Raw genomic sequence first — 23,327 nt, forward strand, 5'->3', positions numbered from 1 at the left:
TTCATGAACAATTATACACTTTGGTCTGGTGATGGAGAGGAAATGAGATCATCTTCTGAGGACCATGAATAACCACAGCATATTAAAAAAAAAAAAGAAAGGTGGCCAGGAGTTGTGATATTTTACTCTGATCAAAGCAATGGGTGGATGCACCAATTGGTATTACCATCCGCAGCTAGCATAGCAAATACATCAGTTTCAGTGTCAGCCTCCTCAACTCCTTTCTGTTTATAGCTTGGTTTCCATGGCAGCAGCATCCTGAGGCTGTCCCTGAGGTGGCGGAGGAAAGAAAAGAGACACTGTATTTCCCCCCAGCACATCACATCTCCATTCACTGTGACTCAGCTCATTGTCATTTTTAATTTTTCGACACTATTTTACCTCTCTTGCTGTCAGCCTGGGAAACTTCTGTGTTCACTGGAAAATAAGAGAAATTGAGTTTACAGGAAATAGTTTCTTACAGCATTGCTTTCCTCAATTAAATTACAATGTACTGAGTCCTGAATCCATGCTGTACCTTTTTCTTAGTAGAGTTGGAATGTTGATGAAATGTCAGCTCTTTGACTTCAGGTAATATGGATGAATGTATGGTTGTAGTTCCCAAGTACTCATTTGAGAGAGGCTGATAATTGATGATTAAAAGCCAAGTCTGAAAAGCTGAGTTGATATTTAGATGGCTGGGATGCCTAATATTTGTGACATCCTTGTGGGATGTTAATGGTCTTTCATTTGACTCTGATTTGACAGGTTTTTGATCCATGGAGATTTTAACATCCATGTTTGCTGTCCTGTTGGCCTCCTTGGTTTACAATTCTTACACCTCCCAGAGCTAACACTTTTTTAGGAAGGACTGTAGTACAGAAACCGCTCTTCTTCAGGTTACATTGATGTTGGCCATCAGTACATTCTTGTTCTCTTTTAGATCTAAACACATCATTTGATAACATTCACCATGATGGACTGTTCTAAAACCTGAGTGGGAATCAGTGGCACAGCCCTGCAATGGTTCAGTTCCTACCTAAAAGATGAGCGACTCCACGTCAGCTGCATTGTGGGTGTGCCTCAAGGCTCTGTATATGGTCCTCTTTTCTTTTAGGGGACTTTTATCAGTGTCTGTTTTTATGCTGACGATACTCACTTTTATCTAAGAATATTGAAAACTTTCACAACTACCCATCACAATTGGATACCATTCACCATGATATCCTTTTGGACTACAATAGGTATGCTTAGTGGGGATGCCTCAAGGCTCTGTGTTTGGTCCTCTTTTCCAGACATGCTTCCTTTAGGCCATCTTAAATGTAAACATATCACTGTCTGTTTTTATGCTGACAATACGCCGGTTTATCTAAGAATATATTATAACTCACATCACTATCCTTCACTATGTCATGAAAATACAGAAATACTGAACAAACCATCATTGTCCCTCTCAGTAACTCGGCATTACAGGGATTTTGGTGTCATATTTGACTACATAGACTTGATGTAAAATCAATAATCCAGTCCTTTTTCTATATCTCAGAAACATATGAAGTTTCAATTATTTGTCTGCCAAAACTCTTGGCATCTCTTGACATGCCTTAATCAGAAAAGTATAGAAAATCTCTAGCTTTAGGTTTCATCCAGAATGTGTGCTGTGGTGGTGAATTTATTTAAGATACAATTGAAGGGTGTTGTGTGTGTGTGTGTGTGTGTGTGTGTGTGTGTGTGTGTGTGCTAGATGTTTGACTAAAATGTTATAAAATAGTGTATACTTTCTACAAATACTAACTATAAAGAGAATAAAGCAATGTGAGTGTGCCTGTTCTGGTTAAAGAGAGTATATATATCTCCTCCCAGTGAGAGTCCTCTCAGTGTACTTCACAGTGAGTCCCAGGACCCCTCCAGTAATCTGTTTCAATTTGATATGTGTGTGTGTGTGTGTGTGTGTGTGTCTCCACACCAGCAGTCCCAGTTCCATCATACGCTCCACTACCACTCAACAGCCTGTTTAGAGAAGGGCTCACTGACTCTTCACAATTCACCATGCTAATCCCACGTTTGCTGTGGTGGAATGCTAATGGCAGCTGCAATGTTTTCATGCCCTGATCTGGTATTTTAGTCTTGGAAAACTGGACAGTATTATACAAATCAACCCATTTCCCCATGGTTTCTAATTAGAAATGTATTTGGTCACTAAACAAAACCCCCGACAAACTACAGTAATGATACCAGTGATAAACAAAAGGGCATTACGTATTTTACACCTCCATTAGTGACCAAAAGATGGCAACAGTATTGACTGGTTTCTGGCACAAATAGAAGTCATTAAGTCACACCTCAAGACAGGCACATACAAGCTACTTAGAAAAAAGGTCCAACACAGGATGTACCATACAAATGAACATGAAAACATCTAGGGAGAAATTGAAAGGTAAATGTAATATATTAAATATTGGTTATCTTTTATATTTCAGTTTAATGTCTAGTACAAACATATGAAGGCATGTGTCTAAATGTAGATATGTTAACCAGTTTACATTAAACACCTCAGCATCAACAGTGCCTCCTTTTTCTTTGCTTTTCATCAGTTTCCAAACACGTCTTACTTGACCTTAACATTGAACCCTTTCAGTCCTAGCTCACTGTGTAAGTGAGGCTTGTAGCTGAAATGATTCTCACCTTCAATCTACATATCAATAGTCCTGTTGCTTGCTGTATGTGTGTTGTTATGGTAATCCAAACAACACATACAGATATACTGTACGTTCATGTATCGTTTATCTTTTCTTCGTCCGTTCTTGTCACTAACAGGTAGACACAGTCTTCCCCTGTCAAAGTAAAAAGGGTGGAGGATAGCTTTGTGATGAATCATCCAGTTAATGTCCAGTACAAAGAACACAAAGAAATATTCATCCAGTTAGCAGTCACATCAAGCTTGGTCAGCTCTAAACAGTTTACTATTGCCATTATACATTTGTTCCTGTCACACACTGGTTATGATGCTTTTGTAAATAACTCCTATACTTGGCACAAGCCTCATCTATATTCACCTTTTTGTTATTTATGCTTCTGTTATTTAAAATGTATAATCTCTTAGATTTCACTGATTAATTGGATTTTTGTCCTGTAAATAGAGATCATATTTGACACCTTGAGAATTCATATAAACACGACAAACACTGAACACAGTAATTAATGGCATTGAACTTAAAGGGTTAGCTGTGAAAATGAAGATCAATATACATTTCATTTCTATAGCAATAAGGCATAACCATCAGCATGTTAAATTAATAGACTGCTAGGAAACTAACTAATATATATCTGTATTTTTAAATATGTATCTGGTAATTAAGCACTTATAATTATCTCTAGCTGTAGCAAAACATATATTATTGTTTCTCTTTTTTTAATACATTTTGGATGAAGGTAGTCTCCATACATAATGGTAGTTCAAATTGAAATAGTCCTGTCATCTCTGTATTTCATGGTGTAATCTATCCTGTTGCAAAACCCTACATTTAAACTTAAATGCTATGAATGCAATGAGAAATGAATTCTACTAATAAGGAATTAGATAAAACTGGATGGGATTTGGAAATGTAATGTTTTAAATGACGTATTAAATGCAAACATGAATTGGTCAACACAATGTTGTTTTGATCCTTTTTCAGTTGATTACCTGTGCTATATATGCTGTTATAAGTTATATAAGTATAAGATGGAAAGAAGTTGTTAATTATGAAATTCCAGCTGATAAATTCCCATGATTTTTCTGTGAACATGTATCTAAACTGCTAAATCCTGAAGTGATGGAGCGTTTGTATCTGTTATTGCCATTGTTGTGTGAGTGGGGCCAGCTGCAGTATCACAAAAAAACCCTTTACTGTCCTTTGTTGTCAGCTAAAGAAAATATATCTCCAATTCTGGCTATCTCCAGGCTTCCATTTGAACTGAGGGATTACATATTTTTTTATGTGGTTGAGAAAAATTCAGGACAGTCAAGCTCATGAAACCCTTTAAATCCTGTTGTGTAATATGAGATTTCTTCTCAAAAGGTTGACTCCTCCAGAGAGAAGAGAATATTGTCCTCATATCTGTCTTCAGTTTGTCTTTTAGCTGCCTCTTAGTGTTGATGGTGTCAGTATACTAATGAAAACAACATCTGCATGGAGTGCTGACAAGGTGTGAAGACAACACACACACACACACACACACACACACACACACACACACACACACACACTCTACCAGATGCCATGCTAAAGTGGATTAATGAATGTGGGTTGTCTCCCAGCTTCATGAAGGTGCTGTAGCTGGTAGTAACACCAGGAAGGGATTTTATACAACATGCAGGGGTTTTATAGTGCGGGGAAGAGTGGAACTAATCACCCCCCCCCCCCCCCCCTTAACTCCACACTCTTAGACTAAACACTGTATTTCCAAAGGTGGGATATATATGTGTTGCTTCTTTTCTAAGCATCTCATCAGATTTCCAGTTTGACTGAGGAAAAGATGAATCATTGTGAAGTTTGTGAAGTAGAGGCATCAGGATGTACACACTGAATATATATGTTATGTATATTTCTCCCTGTCATCTTTTTGGGGATTTTAATTGGTCTACATGCATGATGTTGGTTCACATTTAAATGGCAGCATCATCATAGTTGGTTTAAATTATAGTCTGGAAAGTTTTAGTTTGATGACGAGTGACAGCTGCTGTACTGGAACTTCTGCTCATATGGAAGCACATTTTTTAGGTAATGATGTCATTCCAATAAAACAACAACAACACCAACATTGTCAGGTTAGGAGTGAGAAGGAAGACATAGAGGGATAATAACAAGAGAAAAGTGAGTGAACATATCTTGCTATGACCTGTTTAAAAGATTTTTTTAATTGGATTTTTCATTTTCACTTAAAAAAATTCACCAAGACAATTATTTATGGATGAACAGAGTCTTTACAGAACCAGTTATGTGATTGGCTCTTGCATCAGTTTGCATGAGAGGCAAACCAATGGCATAACTGGCTCTGTTCTATGTGTTGTAATGGACAGTGTCATTTTGAAATAATTATATTTATTTATTGATTCAAGGCTGAACACGTTGGCTCTCCATTCATGTTACACACAAGGCATGATAAAGACCTAACAATGGCTTAAAGAATGTTCTATAATGATTATATTCAAGCAAACCTTATAATGAATGTATCCCATGGCAACTGAATATACCAGGGGTATTCAATTATAATTCACTGAGGTCCAGTTTGTGAAAATGTTGTCAAGTGAAGGTCCAGATCATCATAATGTGTGTTATTTATCAGTATGTTAAAGTAGCATTGTAGTTCCATCAGCATCTGTGTCTAGTAGCTAGATTGTAGACTGTCACATAAATACAGTACTATTCATTTATTAGTATTTACACTCTACTAGTGGGATTCAAATCAATCATAAAATAAGAAAAAGAAAAAGAAGATAAATAAATTTTCTCTTCTAAAGTTGGCAAAACTTTTTTTTTAAATAAAGTACATTATAGAAAGCTTTTGATTGTGCTTCTTAAATTAAGTGCTTAGTTTTGGAAAAATAAAAAAGAATCCCTTTTTACATTGAAACTTAAACCATAGACTTAATGTTGCGGTCCTCCTGTCAGTGAGCTCTGCTATATAGACTGGAATCTGCTGGAATTTCACATCATGCAAACATACAGTATCAGAATAATAGAGAGTAATATTTGCTTCAATATCTTTATGAATAGCTGATGAGTGATGGAGCTAAAACTAGATTTAAAAGCAGCATCAGGTTTGTTAAAATGTACATTTAGTATTTTTGTTGGTTGTATATCATTTGAAATGACATTTGCACCATTTTTTACCAAAAGTAAGACTGAATGTTGAAGGCTTTTGTGTATTTAAGTGGACTTATACTAATAATTACTACATTTAAACAATGTCAATGTTTCCTGATCTCCATGATTCTCTAGATTAAATGTAATATTTAGAACAATTGTATTCCATTAGCTTTATTTAATATAAAAAGTTATAATGTAAGATCATGCCAAACTAGTTGGTATGGTGTTTTAATGAGAATTTAGTACAACGTTTTTATGGTTACACCACTTAGACATTTTTGCCATAATCCTCTAATATATTCTCTCAAAATGGATTAAAAGCATAATTCATATGTTAATTTTCACCCCTTTTTAAATTTGACTAAACCACATGGACACAAAAATCATCATTGACCCTTATACTAATGGTAGAGTTGATTGCAGAAACATATAGCAGTGGTTCAGAGAATGGATGATTTAAAGCCAGCAGCCATATGTTAAATGTAATAATAACAGAGATGATTTTTACTGTTGTGACTGACCCACATTTCCACCTGCAGCTTTATTTCTAGTGAGGGAACCACAGCATGCATGTTGTGCCTCCACAGTCCCTAACATCTAGAACCTTTGACCACAGGCCTGCTTTAATCTCTCTCCAACGTGTTCCATGCATTTAATTGAACATAAATAAGCCAGCTGATGTAGCGAGGGTCACATTAACCTTGACCCCCGGGGAGTCTGCAGCTCAGTGACTCATCAGCTGTTACTCCCATCATGCAGCGCTGCGGATCGGGCTTGTCTGGTGGGGTTGGTGGGGGGGGGGGGGGGTCGCTTTAGCGTCTCTGCCGATGATGATTGAGCACCCGGGTAAAAGAAACTCTTCTTCCTTGTCGGCGGCGATGCTCTCAAAGGGGAGCTGGAGAAGGGAACGCTTGAGGGGCCGTTCCCTCGCAAGGATATTTATCACAGGCGGCCCGATCTGTTTTACGCTCAGGAGACTCGCAGACGGCCCCCTAATAAACGTTTAGAGGGGATGAAATATTCATGCCAAGTTAAATATGGATCCTAGAGCAGTCGCCGCGCATTAAACGCCGTCAATACTGATCAACACAGACACCCCTCTTTTCTCCCATTCCACTATTTCCCCCCACTAACTCTCTGTTGCCTCTGCCTTTTAAAAAAAATTTTTTGGAAAGGTATGAAGGAGGATTCAGCCATGCAGAATGGAAGGAGAGATGTCTGAGGAGTGAGTGGGAGAGCTGGAGAGGTGCTCTGACATGCGTTTATGATGAGCGAGTGCAGCAGTCAGATGTGTCGGACTGCTTTTATCGATGTTAACTAACTAACCGTAAAACAGAGATTGCTGCTCCAGCAGTGGAAGCTGTTTTTCTCCTCAGACAGCTCACGCAACATCAAGCACTCACATAGGATTGGACTCATATATTACACACACACATGCACACACGCACGCACACATGCACACACACACACACACACACACACGCACACACACACGCACACACACACGCACACACACACGCACACACACACACACACACACACACACACACACACACGAACACACACACACACACTCCTTTGCTTGCACTTGTATATGCAAATGAATGATTAGTGTGTGTTGCATCTTATTGGCAGGCAAATTTGAAGGTCTCACCCCCCCGCCCCCCTTCCAATGAGGAGGGGCTCGATAGATCATCATAGGTGCACATCTTGGTATTCTTAAAATGACACTTGGCCTCTTTCAAGGCATAAGGTTCAAGATAATGAAGAACATGGGTCATTGGTGCTACAGTATAACATCAGTTGTAAGTATTTGAATGTGTGGCCCTTTTCCCTAAAAGAACATTAGATACTTTTATGCAGGAAAAGGAAGGTTTAGAATGAATATGACAAGGAGCAAGTAGCTGTTTGAATATAATACTAAAAGTCATTGTCTTCAACAGGACTATAGCTACCATAGAGGAAGTCATAGCCATGCTATTGTTTTCATGAATCTGAGGGTTGGAACAACCAGAGGAAGGATTTCTACAGTTTTGCATAAAATACATTCTGTGAATTTTTAAAGCTAGATCTAATTAAACTGGAAAAGTGGGATTATTTTGGGCCAAATATAAATGAATGTCTATTTCAGTGCTAATTAGGCTAGGCTAACCACCTCCTGACTATGGCAGAGAAATCAAGTCAAAGTGTTAAAATACTTTTTTAAAGATGAATTTAGGAATAGATGGAGTGCTTTGGTTCCTGTGCATGCCCCAAAATAAAAAGTTTTAATTTTAATAGATACTTAGAGTATAGTGTCCACTTATCTATTGTATGTCAGTACACTTGTGAGTGTGTGTATTGTATTTATCAAAAACAAATACTGGCACACAGCAGCAAACGGCTCACAAAAAAAAGAAAAATCTGCAAATGTATATATTTGCCTTCTATTTGCCCTTCACTCCCTGTGCCCTTGCTTATAGTTTCACCTCAAACCACACTGGCCTATTTTGTTTTAATATCATTTTCTTCAAGCCAGTCTCACATCAAAATATGTAAAAGTTATGATGCTCCACATTGCAAAACATTAGTTTCACAGTAAAGGCTCTACATTTTTATTGGCCTGCATCCTCGTCACATGTTATCTTCAGACATATACTATATACATATTAGTGCACAGCAACCCTCTGATAGCTGTGCTTATTAACTGTGCTTATTAACTGTGCGTATTAACTGTGTTTATTAGAGTCTCAGTGGCATGAACCTCTGCAGTCTCTGGTTTGTTTATAAAATGCACAGTGGTGTTTTTTTTCTGACCAGCTGAGATGATTTGAACCGCAGCCGAGGAGTGACTTTGTCGTGCGATGGTTAAACGGAACACTTCCAGTGTCTCACAGGTCAACACTCGAGGGATATCATCATCAGTGTGCGACAGAGTGTTTGATTTAATGAAAAGCAGCGACTGGCTGCTGAACCTCCAGCAGACTGCAGGCTGGTGTCCCACAGTGCAGTGCACTCATCTGGAAGCAGGAAGTAAACAAATAATGCCACAGGCCAAACAGCTGGGGACGGTGGGTTGTGGACAGAGACACAGGAGACTGCTGCTTGCTTTAGATTGATGTCAGCTTGTAGACAATGTTACACTGATTTTAGTTTTGGCACTGCTTTTAATTATAATCAGCACATTTATCTTCTGTTCAGATTGTTATATTCAAAGTCCAAATATTCAGAAATGACAACCACATTTTCTATCATTTAAAGGAGAGTGAACAGCAGGTTACAGTGGATGAGCAGTGGAGGCTTCTGGGAGCTTTTGGAATGCACATAACATGAACACAACTAACCCAAATATTATTCATATTATAATGATGATTGACATTGTAAGCCACACACTGTGTCATTTAAAGATCGTGCTAGTTAACATTACACTCTGTGATTCTACTAATTATTTGTATTATATTATATGGCTCAAGTGTGACAGACCTTTACAAATGTGTAGAAATATAAATAGTGTTGATGTATAGTGTTTTCAGCACATAAGGCATGAAAGGCAAACCTGCATGTGTGTGTAGGTGGCTCCCATTGTGGCTTTCTTTAAATAGACTGCAAAAAGTAGCAAAGCAGCAATGATCTCTAAATGTTGAGAGAAACGATGTCTCCTCAAGTGTTTTGAAGAAAGCCAAAAGTACTTTGTGTTACAGATATTCTATCTAAAGGTCACAGCACGGTGTGGAAAAGTTTTCTAATATAACTACTTGCTATTTGTAGGACTAGTGGAGCTAGATAAGGAGGAATAATGGCTGAGTAGGCCATGGCATTTAGATGATACCGTATGTCAAGACAGTGGAGTCAGGCAATGTAGACGCAAGCACATGTAGTTCTAGATATAAGACTATGTGTGTATAGCCTCATGTATAAAGTAGAACTCATTTCACCTTGGCTCCTATCAATAATTCACACAGCAAAAACAGATTGTCATTAGGTGAACGACATACTTCGACATCAGTGTGAGTTAGTCATATCAAGTGATATCTGACACATTTACAGTCTTTTTACCATCAAATCTCCTCTTAGTGTTTCCTGTTGAGCTGTGGTGGAAGTATAGTAACAAAAAGACTTTGATACTAAAAACACTGTAACGTTGAAACATAGAAGATGAAGATTTAACTGAAGCTTCATATTAGCTTCACATCAACTTTTAAATCCATGTTTACACAGAAGGATGATTTTCCCCCTCATTTCCATTGACATTATGAACAGGAGGAATGATTGCACTGCATTTGGACAGTTGTTTTAAGACAAACTTGAACACTGTCATCTTTTGTTCCCTCGAGGAAAGTCTCGAAACAGTAAAATACATAATTTATATCCACCATTTTGACAACAGGGACACAGCATTTAACAAACGAGAAAGAAGAAAGAATACAATTTAAACAAGCACAAAGACTAAATAATTCAATCTGGCTTATGCTTCTGATATTTACATATTTGTGTGCTTTGCTTGGATCACACTTTGATTGATCAGCCGCTGAGAAGACCGATACTTATTGAATATCACGCTGGAAGCTTATCAGTCAAAATGAAGATGTTTATGCTTCAGCTGAAGTACTAGTCAATTCCTCCAGCAAGGTTGGCTTCATACACATCTCATACACAACAGGCTTACAGAGGAAGAGAGGAATCAATACTGAGCACAGAATCAATGTCATCTATATGAATGATGAATGTCAGGTAATATGCAGTATTGATAAGTGTCTTTGTTTTGCTGTGTTTGTGAGGAACTACATATATTTGGATCAAGGTTAGGCGTGGGAGGCTGAAAGACCGTTTACATGCATTGTGGGTAATAACAGCAGGAAATAAACAGGCAAAATAAAAATCAGTTCTCTGGGTATAGGATGAAAAAAAAAATATATATGAGAGTGCAGGGGAGTGTCAAAGAAAAATGGATTTCATTAGACATGAGCCAACAACAGAAAGAGTTCCCTGCAGCTTCCCTATAGAACATTCAAATGTATTTTTTTGTTCTTTGTGGTTTTCCTTACAGGTCTGATTCGGTTGCAAGAGCTCATAAAGGCGCCGTCGCGGTACAACATCCGGTTAAAGATCCGCCAGCTGCCTGCAGATACCAAGGATGCCAAGCCACTGTTAAAAGAGATGAAGAGAGGGAAGGAGTTCCACATCATCTTTGACTGTGGCCACGAAATGGCTGCTGGGATCCTCAAGCAGGTGTGTGTGTGTGTGTGTGTGTGTGTGTGTGTATACATGGGTCAGTGACAAATAAGGGTTGGCAAGATGAGCAATTCAAAAATATGTTAAAAATAAGTTTTAAAAGCAGCATCAGGTCCTTCCCCTACACCAAAAATGGAAGAATCATTTCAGACACACATCCGTTTCCATAACTACAGCATCATCTCAGCAACTAGAAAAAACAAACACATAAAGGATCTACTAACATGAAAAATATAAACATAATAACAAATAACACAATGATGATAAAATGCAATTAGTAACTCAAAATATCTTCATTTCTGTCTGTATTCATGGATTTCTGCATTTTGGTTCACATGAATTCAACAAAAATCTCCATGTTTACTTTATTTAAATTTAATTTAAGTTCTCAATAAAACCTAGAAGGTGTATATCCAAAGTGTCATCTTCAACTGCACATGTCCTGAGCTGCACCTGTGACTGGTTAAATACAAAAACCTTCAAATATGATTATTTGTTGTCTGTTGGTGTCTTCTGTCTTGGAGATTAAAACATCCTAAAAACAACCAATAATGTAAAATTAGTTATAAAACATATAATAGTGGATTATATTTATTCCACATTTTAGCTCTCATGTATTTTCCTGTATATAATCAGATATTTATGAACAAATACTGGTTGCACCAATTGACACTGGGTCGCATCACGTCATTGACCCACATAGATGGGGCATAGGTGGAGCTGTACATACTTACTTCACATTTTTATATTTGCATCCTGGAACTACAGAAGAAACAAGTGGCTGCTGTTGCTAATAATGTCTTTAAACCAATTACGTCTCCATTGAAAGTATTATCTGTTTACTGGTTACTTTTCACTATGACTTAATCATTTCATAGTTAAATAACACATGGTAATGTCTATGTAAAAGGCCTATTTTCTGTCACTTCTGTCCTGTTCTGGTCTCTCTACAGAGATCAATGAGCACATGATTGAATCCACTTACTCCTAAACAGACCATAAAGTACAGAAGCCTTTTTATCCTGCTACAATGGCACATTTCAATTGAGATCACAGGAAAAACAATGTTGGCTATCTCAAGATAGTAACATTATCATATCAGACTCATGGGCTTTGTTATCTTGAGATGATGATCACAAGATAATGGTTTGATAGTTCTAGTAACATATCAGAGCGATGTTAAAGTAACAAGCTGGAAAACTATTAGTGACCACAATTTAGTTCTGCATTGTACTTCCTGTCAGCTTCACACTAAGCTATGGCTAACACACACCACCCACTATGACATCAGTGATAAACATAAACCTGACAATGTATAAACTTCATAAAAGACGAACATATTAATGGCAGAGCTGACTATATAGATTGCACAGGTTTTTCTAATGAAGTGGCTGATGACAGTATATACTGAATATATAAGCTGAGATAATATATGAGCTGAGAGCATAAACATTTAGTCAAAAACAAAAAAAACAGATGCATATGACTTGGCCTGACATGGTGAAGTTTGTATGTATTTATATCCCCGTCCACCACTGCACACCAAAGATCTCAGCTTTTAATCCCAAATGAGTCAATTTAGCAGTAAACTGGTCACAGCTTTTCACAAATTACATGCTTATTTAGTCTACAGATTTGGGGGATCAGTGAGTAAAACCTGTCTCACATCGCCTGTAGCAGCTCCCAGTCCCACAAAAAAAAGATTTTATTAATATGGCTTTATTAGTTTTATCTCCCTTCATGGTGTTCATGACTTTTCAGTGATAAGAATGATACTTGTCAATCAAAAACAGTCATGTACACTGACCTTGAACAGAAGTTTCACTGTAGAGTGTTTGTATGGATGCTGCATCTATATGTAGAGATTTTTATATATTCCCTTCATAAAACTTTACATCCCTCACCTCAGTTCTACACCGTGGCTTTTTCCAGGAACGTCGCTTGAGAGTGAAAGAGGAACTTTGCGATGAGTTACTCAATTAACGAGCGTTCATATTTCTCCTGCTCGCAAGGATTTATCAAATATTAAAGTCAACATGATTCACCCCCAGCACTCTGTCACTCTCCCAGGGGTTTTAATCAATGCCTGAGTGGTAGATTGCCGGGGAAGGTCAAGGACTCCTTTCATTAATAATGTCTGAGAGAAACCCCGCTAATGGGAGGTAATGAAAGACTGTCCTGCTCTGATATTCTCATTACATGACACACCAATAAGTTACAGATCATAACTACTGTTCATTAGCTAGGAGCCAAGCCTTTACTCCTAAAAAAGAAACCACTAAGAGGGACTACAACACAGTCAGGTGAGAAAACTGTCAGGGGGAAAATATGTTGGTAAAAATACATTTCAATCATTACAAAAGGATCTTCTACATTTAGGGTGCGCATATTTGTAAAAAGAAAAAAAGGTGGGAATGAAAATCTTTAATGGGAGCACATGGCTGAAAATTGTCATATATTCTCTTAAAATATTGTTATATTTGAAAACAATTAAAAATTGAATTGATGAAAAGTGCAGTGTATAGAATTTAGTGGCATCTGCTGGAATGAACTTGGCTAGGTATGTTTGAAGTTTATAATCGCCTGAAAAAATATTACTATAAATATATTGGCTGTAGTCTGCAAACTCACCACTAGGTGTCACTAAAACTGGTCACACTGGTCCTTTTTAAGCTGAGAACAGTGTTACTGTATATCTTATAAACTAGCAAACTAGTACTGTTTGAGTCAAAGGTCACATGTGTGTTGTTCCCAGTAGTTACGTCCAAAGTTGGTAGCCCTACTACAAAGACACAACTTTTAAAATTGAACTTTCACTGCAACTAGCTGTTGAAACCACTATCTAGCGTTTTCTGTGTCTACATATTCAATTATCAACATATGTCATATCTTTTTGTACCCATTTTGTGCATATCTAAAGTTCCTGATGAGTTCTGAGATCAGTCATCACACATACTCACAGGCACACTCTTTGTTGTTGCTAGCTGGCTTACAGCTAATATCTGTACAGTGTTGGCTGTTTGAAGTAAAATAACACAGACTGAGCATGCAGTCTAGTTGAAGATACTTGCACAAATAACGCAGGTTGAAAATAGCTAGCTTTTCACAGTTCCAGGATCTCTTGCACAGATGTGAAACTTGTATTTATCTTCATATTCAACTGTGACAAGAATGCATGTCGCTCAAAATGTTAATGTTGTGTAAGTAGGTGTTTTTCAAATGAAAATTAGAGTTTTGCAGTGACCTTAACAAAATTACAGGTTTCCAACCAAAAACAAGTGATGCATTTGGCTTTGATTGGCACAGTGTGTGCAGACCAGTCAGCAGAATTTGCATACAGCTTAGGCACTTTCCTGTAAGTGTTTAACAATGTCCTGTGATTGCTTGTGTGTGGTATCTCAAGTGTGTATTACCAGTTTTGTCTAGCTTCCCCTTATTTACCTTGAGTAGACAGACGTATAGTCACAAAGAAGCAAAGACTGTAACAACTGCCTTGTGAAATTGACGTAAATACAATGAAAGGGAAAAACTGCCTTAAGCTGAATCTGAATGCCACTTCAGGTGTAAATACAGAATCAGGTAGTGTTTCTTTTGTTCTGTTGATGGCTTCAAAATATGTTGTAAAACCTAACAGCTATTATTACTTAACAGGATGCATTTCACTACTGATTCATTTTCTCTACCCATAAGTGGCATGAAAAAATGGGGACTATAGATACATGCACTCCGAAAGGTTTCCGGTACTCATCTGTTATCACAATGTCCAGGAAATGGAAATAGCAGCATGTGAGTCACTGCTGAGTAGGCTGGTCCTCAGACTGCTGGAGGCTTTCTCAAGGTTTCCCACCTGATACCAGCAGCCATTATCCCTTCCTGTCTGTTTAATCATCCTCTCCACACAATCCTAATCTGTGATTCATATTGGTTTTGTGAGTCTCGGCACGGTAGGCAGGACTCTGACGCCGCCACATAGCACCACACAGCTGGAATGGGGTGGCACTCAGCCAACACACACACACACACACACACACACACACACACACACACACACCGTCTGAATAATAATAGAATAATACAGAGCAAGGTGATTCGACTTCAGAATCTCATCTCCAAGGAACATTTTTCGAGGCAGATTGCCTTGGTAATGGTGCAAATGAGTACATATTCCTGTTGGAGAACTTACCACAGTCGTTTGGTCTGACTCATACTAAAAATGATCAAGTAGGCAGTCAGATTTTCATGTAAAATGACATCCATATCATCAACCTAAAGTGGAGCTGCAACAGAGCAGAATGTTGTTTCCCCATTAATCAAGATTGTCTCTCTGCACCCACATTCACTTCTGCTGTTCATATCACACTAGTTTCTCTACTATGAAATCCACACTCCTTCAACAGCAATGAGCAACACGTCTATAGTCATTTTACTGATGACACTCCATGTATCCATGCATTCATATTTTTCTGGGCGATCTGATCTGGATAAATGTTGTTGTGGCAGAAACCAACCCAATCAGCAGTTCCATGTGGGCCCCATAAGGGTTACATTTGGGCTACAATATGGGTCCCAAGTGGGTTTGTCCACAGTTTCCATGGTGGCCCCACCTGTGTTTGCCCATATGGGCTTCAAGTGGGTTCTGACTGGGTTTCCGGTGGGGCCCAATTGGGTTAGACCCATGTAGGCCCCATATGTTTACCCATATATGGTAAGTGGGTTCAGAATGAACCTTAAATGGGGCCCATGTTACTGAAACCATGTGAGACCCACAAAACTGCTGAGTTCAAGCCCATGCCCACTCAGTACCCACGTAACCCGCATTAAACCCATATGGGGCATGCAGGCTGGGAAGGAGCCCGTCTTCTCCCCACACATGTCCACCAGCTCTTCTCAGGTGATTCTGAGGTGTTCCCAAGTCAGAAGGCAAACTAAATCCAGCAAGTATGTTGTGGGTCTGCCCTGGGGTCTCCTCCCAGTTGGATGTGCCCAGATTAGCTCCACAGGAGGCATCCTGATCACAAACCCGAACCACCTCAACTAGCTTCTTTCAGTGTGCGAGAGCTGTGAATTTACTTTGAATGACTTGGGGATATCTGACTTCCTCACCCTGTTTTCCAGTGTGAGTGCAGACACAGGAGACATATTTTGGCTGCTTATTTCTAGAGCCTCATAGTTTCAGTCATTATCCAAAGTTCATGAGCATAGGTGAGGGTTCTGTGTGGTAAATGGAGAGCTGGCCTTCAGGCTTTGGACTGAAGTTAATTCAATAACTGCATCACTGCTGGATATTCAGCCTTAAAACTCTTTGGGTACCCAAAGTTTAACCTAGAGAATAAAAACAAACTGCTGTAAAATACATCAAATGTCTGCTAAAGTGTTTCCAGGATAAATAAAAGGGATCAGTGATCAGTTGTTCTTAATTCTTGTTGTCTACAATAGGTACAGTTGGTAAATGGCAAGATTAAAGTTAGGGAAAGATTGTAGCTGATGCAGATGTGCTACACAGGGACCACCACCCCAATCTCCACACTGCTCCATCCTTCAATCCATTTTGGTCAGCTACTTTGACTAGTCGTTGCACCACTAATAAAATGTGAGGTGCAGTATTCCTTAGAATTATATCCAATATAGACATTATTCCTGCTTATACTGGGTAACATAAAACATGCCTTTGCTTATGCATACTAATCAGGGTTCCACATACTACTTGGGGAATTCTGATTGGCTGGTTGCACCTTTCCTGATCGACAGCGCCCTATAAAGTCTTTTCAGAACAGAGCCAGCACTGAAAGCATCACATTACACACCCTGTTTGTATTTTCACACATTCAAATCGACAGCATAAGTATCGCACTTCACTCGCTCGGGCTATTTCTGAGCTTGGCTGTGGCTGATTTGAATTAACAGCAGCTTCCATGATGACACCACCACCACTGTGGACCTTTACCACTGCAGGGCAACCCCCCCCCCCCACACACACACACTGCATATGTTTGTTACAATGACCCACATGTCCATCTATAGAATATTGCCTTATCTTCAATCCTTCCCTACATATGCCAAGTGTATGCAGGGATGAGCTCAGTCTCCTGCTTTATTTAGCTTTTCTTTTTGGTGGGTGTCTGTTTCTATCTGTGAGCCTGTGGCTACAGCAGTGGAGCAGAATATATGCCTCTTCACATTACATGCTAACACAGCCACTCACACAAACAGACAAATGCAGGTGCAAAATAGGACAGAATATTGTATCTCGCCTCGCTATTCATTTACAAATCTCTTCCTCACCAAATCTCTCCTCCTCTCTCTCTCTCTCTCTTTCTCCTTCTGTCACTCTCTTTCTTAGGCTCTCGCCATGGGGATGATGACAGAGTATTATCACTATATCTTCACCACACTGGTAAGTAGAGAAAGAGGCTGCACTGCACAGTCGCTTTGTCATCAAGTATAACTCAGAGCTCCATATCCCCATGAAGATTTGTTACATGTCTAAAAAATGAGATGACGCCGCTCTTCAATCTTCATTTTCTCAGCTACTCATTCTATATTTATTTCCTTGGATCATTTCTTTTTTTTAATATGTTCTCCAAATCCAAAGAAAATAATAGCATAGTACTTTGACATCAAAATAAGTGGTAGTTCTTCCCCATCTTCCTTTTCTTCATTTCAATACTTTTCTTCCTTCTCCTTCTATGTCCTATTGTCCTCTTTTTCCTCTCTCTTCCCTTCTTTCTGGATGTGGATGTAATAAGAGAGCTGGATGCAGTGCAGTGAGTCAGCCCTGCTGCTAGTTCCAGATGGCTAATCATGGTACTACAATAACAACAACACCTAAAAAGAATGATACAATAAAATAAATACATCTATAAAACAATTGACACATTACCTCAGACTGCTAATATAGTACATGATTGTGCAAATTATACATTTTTAAATCATATTTGTATTCTTTAATGTTAACCCGCATGCATCATTCATATTCAGACTGGACAGCTACTCATCATTCACTGATACATAGTACAATTAATCCTTAATGAACCTTTCAGATAGTTTATATTCAGTTTTTACACTGGAGAAATAAAATATGAATTATATTAAATGTGAAGAATGCAACAGTAGTTTATACCCATATTTTTGAATAAACATGAATAAAACACTCACAGGAGTTGAAATGAAATTCACAAATGAAAGTATTCAAATTTTAGTGAAATGAATAGTTAATAGTTTTAATAAGATAGTAGTTTTTATGATGTAGCAGTGAAGACTGATGGCTCTAATGGTTATACAATAAACCCCACACTTCCATAAACTTCTTGTTATTTTACCTTTACATTAAATACATTTCCATCATTATTGCTATGTTATATTTTCATGTCTTAGGTCAAATAGGACATGATATTGTGTGATAGTAGATGTTTTTTCGCCATAAATGAGACATTCATCAAGGTTTAATCACACATTTATTGATCAGCTGGTTCCACTATTGATGCATTTCTTATGATGGGATTCTTAGACTGGGTCAAAATTGTCCCAGAACATACTGCAACTATATGTAAGGGTTAATCAATATCACAATGTTTACTTGCAAACACGAGACATGATGAAAGATTTTTCTCTCAGCCTTGGATTTAACTTGTTGATACCTCCACAGCAGCAGTCAGATGTACTGTATGTGGTTAGGTATTGTCCTTTGAACTACATTCCCCAAAATAACTGTGATTACATTGTTTCATTTACTTTGTGATGAAGAGTGACAGTGAGCTGAGCGCCAACTTGGCGAACAGGAGTAACTTCCAGGTGTCTGATTTTACACTCACTGTGTTTACATGGTGATTATAGTGAGCAGAATGTTTGCAGTGGAGATGACTTCATTAGATGTGTGGAACTGGAGAGGAGATGCTAACTGAGCTTCCTTAACAACGTCTTCACTATCGATATTCTCCTCTAACATCAGAAACAAGCAGCATAAACTGACCAGTCACAGTTGTGGTCCTCTACAAACAGTCTTTTGAAGAGGTGGAGCTGCTGTAGCTGTTGATATGACTTTAACTTTAACCAAGCATTTTAAGTTTCTAAGTAGATACTGTAGAAAATAAATGAAACACAGTTTTTGAGCTGACAGATGATAGAGAGAGATGAGGATGAGTTTGAACATGTGATAGAAGATGATGAAGATGATGAAGAAGATGCAGCAGCAGGAGGCTCAAATGAGCAGACAGATAGAGTACAGACACAGAGACAGACAGGGATGAGAATGAAAAGCAAAGTCCTCTGTGGACCAAGAGTAACATGTATGTTGAAATTTCAGATTTTCAGATGATGTCATCAAATATATGCAAACTGCCTCAATAATGCAAAATGTGTTCTAATAACCATGGCCAATAAGAGACCATATCACATGTTGCATTGATGCACTATTACCTGACTGCATTTAATCCAAAAAGACTTGTGTTTAATGATATTTAATGTTAATACCTTTTTATTTATTGGTGATTTTTCCATCATATAAGATTGACACCTGTGCTACCTGGGCTCCCTGTGCTCCCTGCGTTCCCTGGGTGCTAAAATGACCCATTCAAACTGGAGCCCAAATTATTCCTTTTCCTTTATAAAGTGACAATTGAGTTTTGAGATTTGGCAACCAACAAGCTAGTGAAACAATCCAAAATAAGTCAGTAAACAAAATGTATTATTGGATTAATATCACTACACAGCCATAATCTGATAAATGTTGCCATCTTTTTACACTAAAACGGTCCTGTTGTCCACTACTTACATGTTGCAAAAATTAAAAATACATTTTAAAAAGTCTAAATTGTAAGATGTTTTTTTTGTCCTAAATAGGTAGAAAATCATGAGAAAACTTTTCCTTGGTTCCCAGGAGGATATATTCATTCAAATAGTTCAATTATTATTTTGATAAAAACTGTTAATCAGGAGGCATTAAATGGTGATATATAAAGCATTTTTAACAAGTAAACTAGTTTTAACAGGCTCCATCTTGGGGTTCTGCATGACTCTCTCTTTATCTTCCTCATCTCCCCTCCCTTTCCCTCCACCAGCAGTAGTCGTAGTAACAGTATGTAGTAACAGTATGTAGTAGCATCTCTCTGCTGCAATGCTGACAGTTAGTGTGAAATCTGTAAGGTAAGAGAACAGCAAAGCATGTGAGTGTCATCCACTGACTGATGGCTGCCTGAACAACACAGAACTGAAAAGCTTTGCTATGTGTGAAGAAGGAAGTGTCACTATTTATTTTTCTCCTAAATGTTAAAAGCAAAATAGTGGAGTCTTCAGCAGTCTGTCAGTCTGGTGACATTATTTGGCTGTACAAGTGACCTTTGACTTTGGCTATGTCAGGATAACACATCTACATAGACACACCCACTATTGAGCATTATTGACGGTTCCCTAACTGTCTGAACTTGAACTCAGTCTTGTTCCAGGTCAAAGATTGGACTCAAACCAGCCTGTCCTCATGAACTAACGACTATAGTCCTGTAAGGAAGTTCCAGATTCAATTTAGGAGGCGGGAACTTTACAGGAACATCCTCTCACTCGGTCCTAGGGCTGGGCGATTATGGCAAAAGTCAAAATCACGATTAATTGAATTTTTAACCTGGATTACGATTAATGAAGGATTATCTCCACCACTTGATGAACAATGATGTATTTTCACAGTTTCTTTAGTTTAGTATTTTCCACTGCTGCCCTCACACATGAGGATCTTTAGGGAGGTAAAATAAAGATGTTTGAAGGTGTGACGCTGTGGTTAATGTCTAGTTTACTTGATTACAACTATGTAAAGATCATGGTTTGGGTTCAAATCATCACTGGAGACAAGTTTTCAAATTCCTTAAAGATATGCAACCTTTGCTGTCATGGCAACAGTAAACACCATGACTAATAGACACGAGCAAGATTAAGTCGATTAGAGTTTCTAAATGTTGTTTTCCATTACTTTTCTATTAATTGCCCAGTCCTACTCTGTTCTCTCAGCCGTTGTGTCTCCAATGCAGAGTAGGACATTGATAGGACCCACCTGACTCATTCTGAAACAGTTTATAGACGCTTACTTTGGGTGCTTTCCGTTGACGTCACATCCCACTTTGAGTATACCCAATCAGCACTGATTCCACCTGAAGCCCCGCCCAGGAGATTGTCGTTCAGGGGCGGTTTCCTGCTATGAAGACACACACCAACGGTCACAGCCTCCTAAAATGACCCTGAAGTTCCTGCAGTGGAAAAACAGCACTATTATAAAAGTCTATGTCTAAACTCCAGGCTGGTAACATTGATGCCATCTAGCGCTAGTAGTAATTATGACCAGGGACAGATGACATGGTTGGGGAGATGGTTAGCTAGATGGAAAAAAAGCTGCAGGAGGCATCTGTTTGCTTTCATTTCCAACCGCCAGTGTCATGAGTCTGGATAACGTTGTCATGGTGTTTACTGTTGCCATGATGATAAAGGTCCTCACCCTAACTAACTACGTACCTTAACCTAACCAGACCTTAACCACAGCACTGTCACAACATAAAACATCATAATCCTTTAACAGTGATTTGAAAGCAGCATATTACGATAGTGTAGGTCGTTCTGGAGCGCAGGTACAATCGACCTATGTGGTCGTTCTATTATGAAAATACCTTTAAATCAAACTCTTATTGAAGCTCCATCCCACTCTCATTCTGAAGAGGCTGCTTGTGTTGTTCAGGATCAAAACGTCGTCTTTCTCTCCCTGTCTGTTCCGCCTCCCCTCCTGTCCTTTTACTTTATAACGGTAAGTTCCTTTGAAAATTAAATTCTTCAGGTTTTTAACTGCCTGTGCTCTTCGTCATGGTTGCTTAAAGGGATGATTCTGGGTTTGAAATGAAACATCTTAAACGTGCGTACTTTCTCTGCAGCCGTTCGGCGTGGCACAATTTATGCGAGATAATTAAATATCCCTCTGGTATTTTCAGGAAGATGAAAAGTAAAATACAAACATGAATGCAGATGGGGGAGGAAGTGTGGAAACAGATAGAGGGGGTATCTGTCATTTCCCACTGTTGTGTTTGGCAGACAGAGAGTCCAGTGCTGACAGCCTAATTCTCCCAGCAGAGTGAACAACCCAGCCATACCGAGGCCACATATGGCAGCCGTTCTCCTGCCAGATTTCCCTTTACTCTTCATTTACCTTGTGTTAACTGTTAGGTCTAACACTGTATGTAAGGTTTGATCAGTGGAACAGTCTGTCGTGTGGACCTGATACCGGCCTTTTGTGAATGATAAGATAGAGATCACACAGTGTTACCTATGATGTGATGTCTCACAGCAGATTGTTCAATTTCAGCAGGATGGAATGAATGAAAATATCAAAATGCCACAGGAAATGTGAATATTACTCTTATGTGATATTACAATGAATACTTTGAAGTTTTGGACTTGATGATGTATACCGGGGGTATTCAATTATAATTCACTGAGGTCCAACTTGTTCCTCAAGTGATGATCCAGATCATCATAATGTGTGTTATTGATCAGTATCTTAAAGTAGCATTGTAGTTCCATCAGCATCTGTGTCTAGTAGCTAGATTGTAGACTGTCACATAAATACAGTACTATTCATTTATTAGTATTTACACTCTACTAGTGGGATTTAAATCAATCATAAAATAAGAATAAAAAAGAATAAGATAAATACATTTTCTTTTCTTATATCAAACATAAAGCTTTTAATTGTGCTTCTTAAATAAAATGCTTAGTTTTAGCTCTTATCTGCCTCCTCTCTGTATCTCACTGACAGTCAAATGTCTCCGCATGTCCAAATGCATGGATTTGATTGGTCGATTAGCGTCACATGAGACGATTGGCTATGCTCAGGGATCTGTGAGTTTCTGAGGGCCGCTCCACTTTTACCGTAATAACTGGAGAAGCTGTGCCTGTTAAAATAGAAACAAAATCAGACAAAATGTAACAATCCTCAATATTTCATCAGTTACAGGTCCAGGTCTGGACTGCTGCCTACCTATTAGTGACCTCTTAAGTATACCATGACCTCTGGGGAAATGTTTTAACCACTGTCTACTATTCTGACATTTTATAGATCATAAAATGGATGAATCAAGATTGAAAATAAAGATAAAGATAAACAGAAATTTAGCATTTTTGGGTAAAATGATGTGACAGGATATAGCACAGAGCCCGGAAGCAGCAGCAAACAGTTAGCCTAGCTCTGGTAAAAGAGTAGTAAGAATCATCATCATTGAGCTATCATTGTGTTTCTTGTTAGCTTAGATTGAGTCATGG

General features: G+C 38.4%; 1 protein-coding gene across 3 annotated transcripts in view; it reads left to right on the forward strand.

The window, feature by feature from the left end:
• Positions 1-23,327, forward strand: part of grik2 (glutamate receptor, ionotropic, kainate 2) — a 322,030-nt gene that overhangs the window by 99,752 nt on the left and 198,951 nt on the right. For 2 of the 3 annotated variants that reach the window (XM_053326627.1, XM_053326625.1), the window contains exons 4-5: positions 10,858-11,039; positions 17,383-17,436. In XM_053326627.1, coding sequence (XP_053182602.1) covers positions 10,858-11,039; positions 17,383-17,436 — 236 coding nt within the window. Of the gene's footprint in view, positions 1-10,852; positions 11,040-17,382; positions 17,437-23,327 lie in introns of all 3 variants that reach the window. The other variant, XM_053326626.1, reaches the window with a different exon arrangement.

Source organism: Scomber japonicus, chromosome 10, assembly GCF_027409825.1.
Source record: "Scomber japonicus isolate fScoJap1 chromosome 10, fScoJap1.pri, whole genome shotgun sequence".
In the NCBI taxonomy this organism is placed as follows: domain Eukaryota; kingdom Metazoa; phylum Chordata; class Actinopteri; order Scombriformes; family Scombridae; genus Scomber; species Scomber japonicus.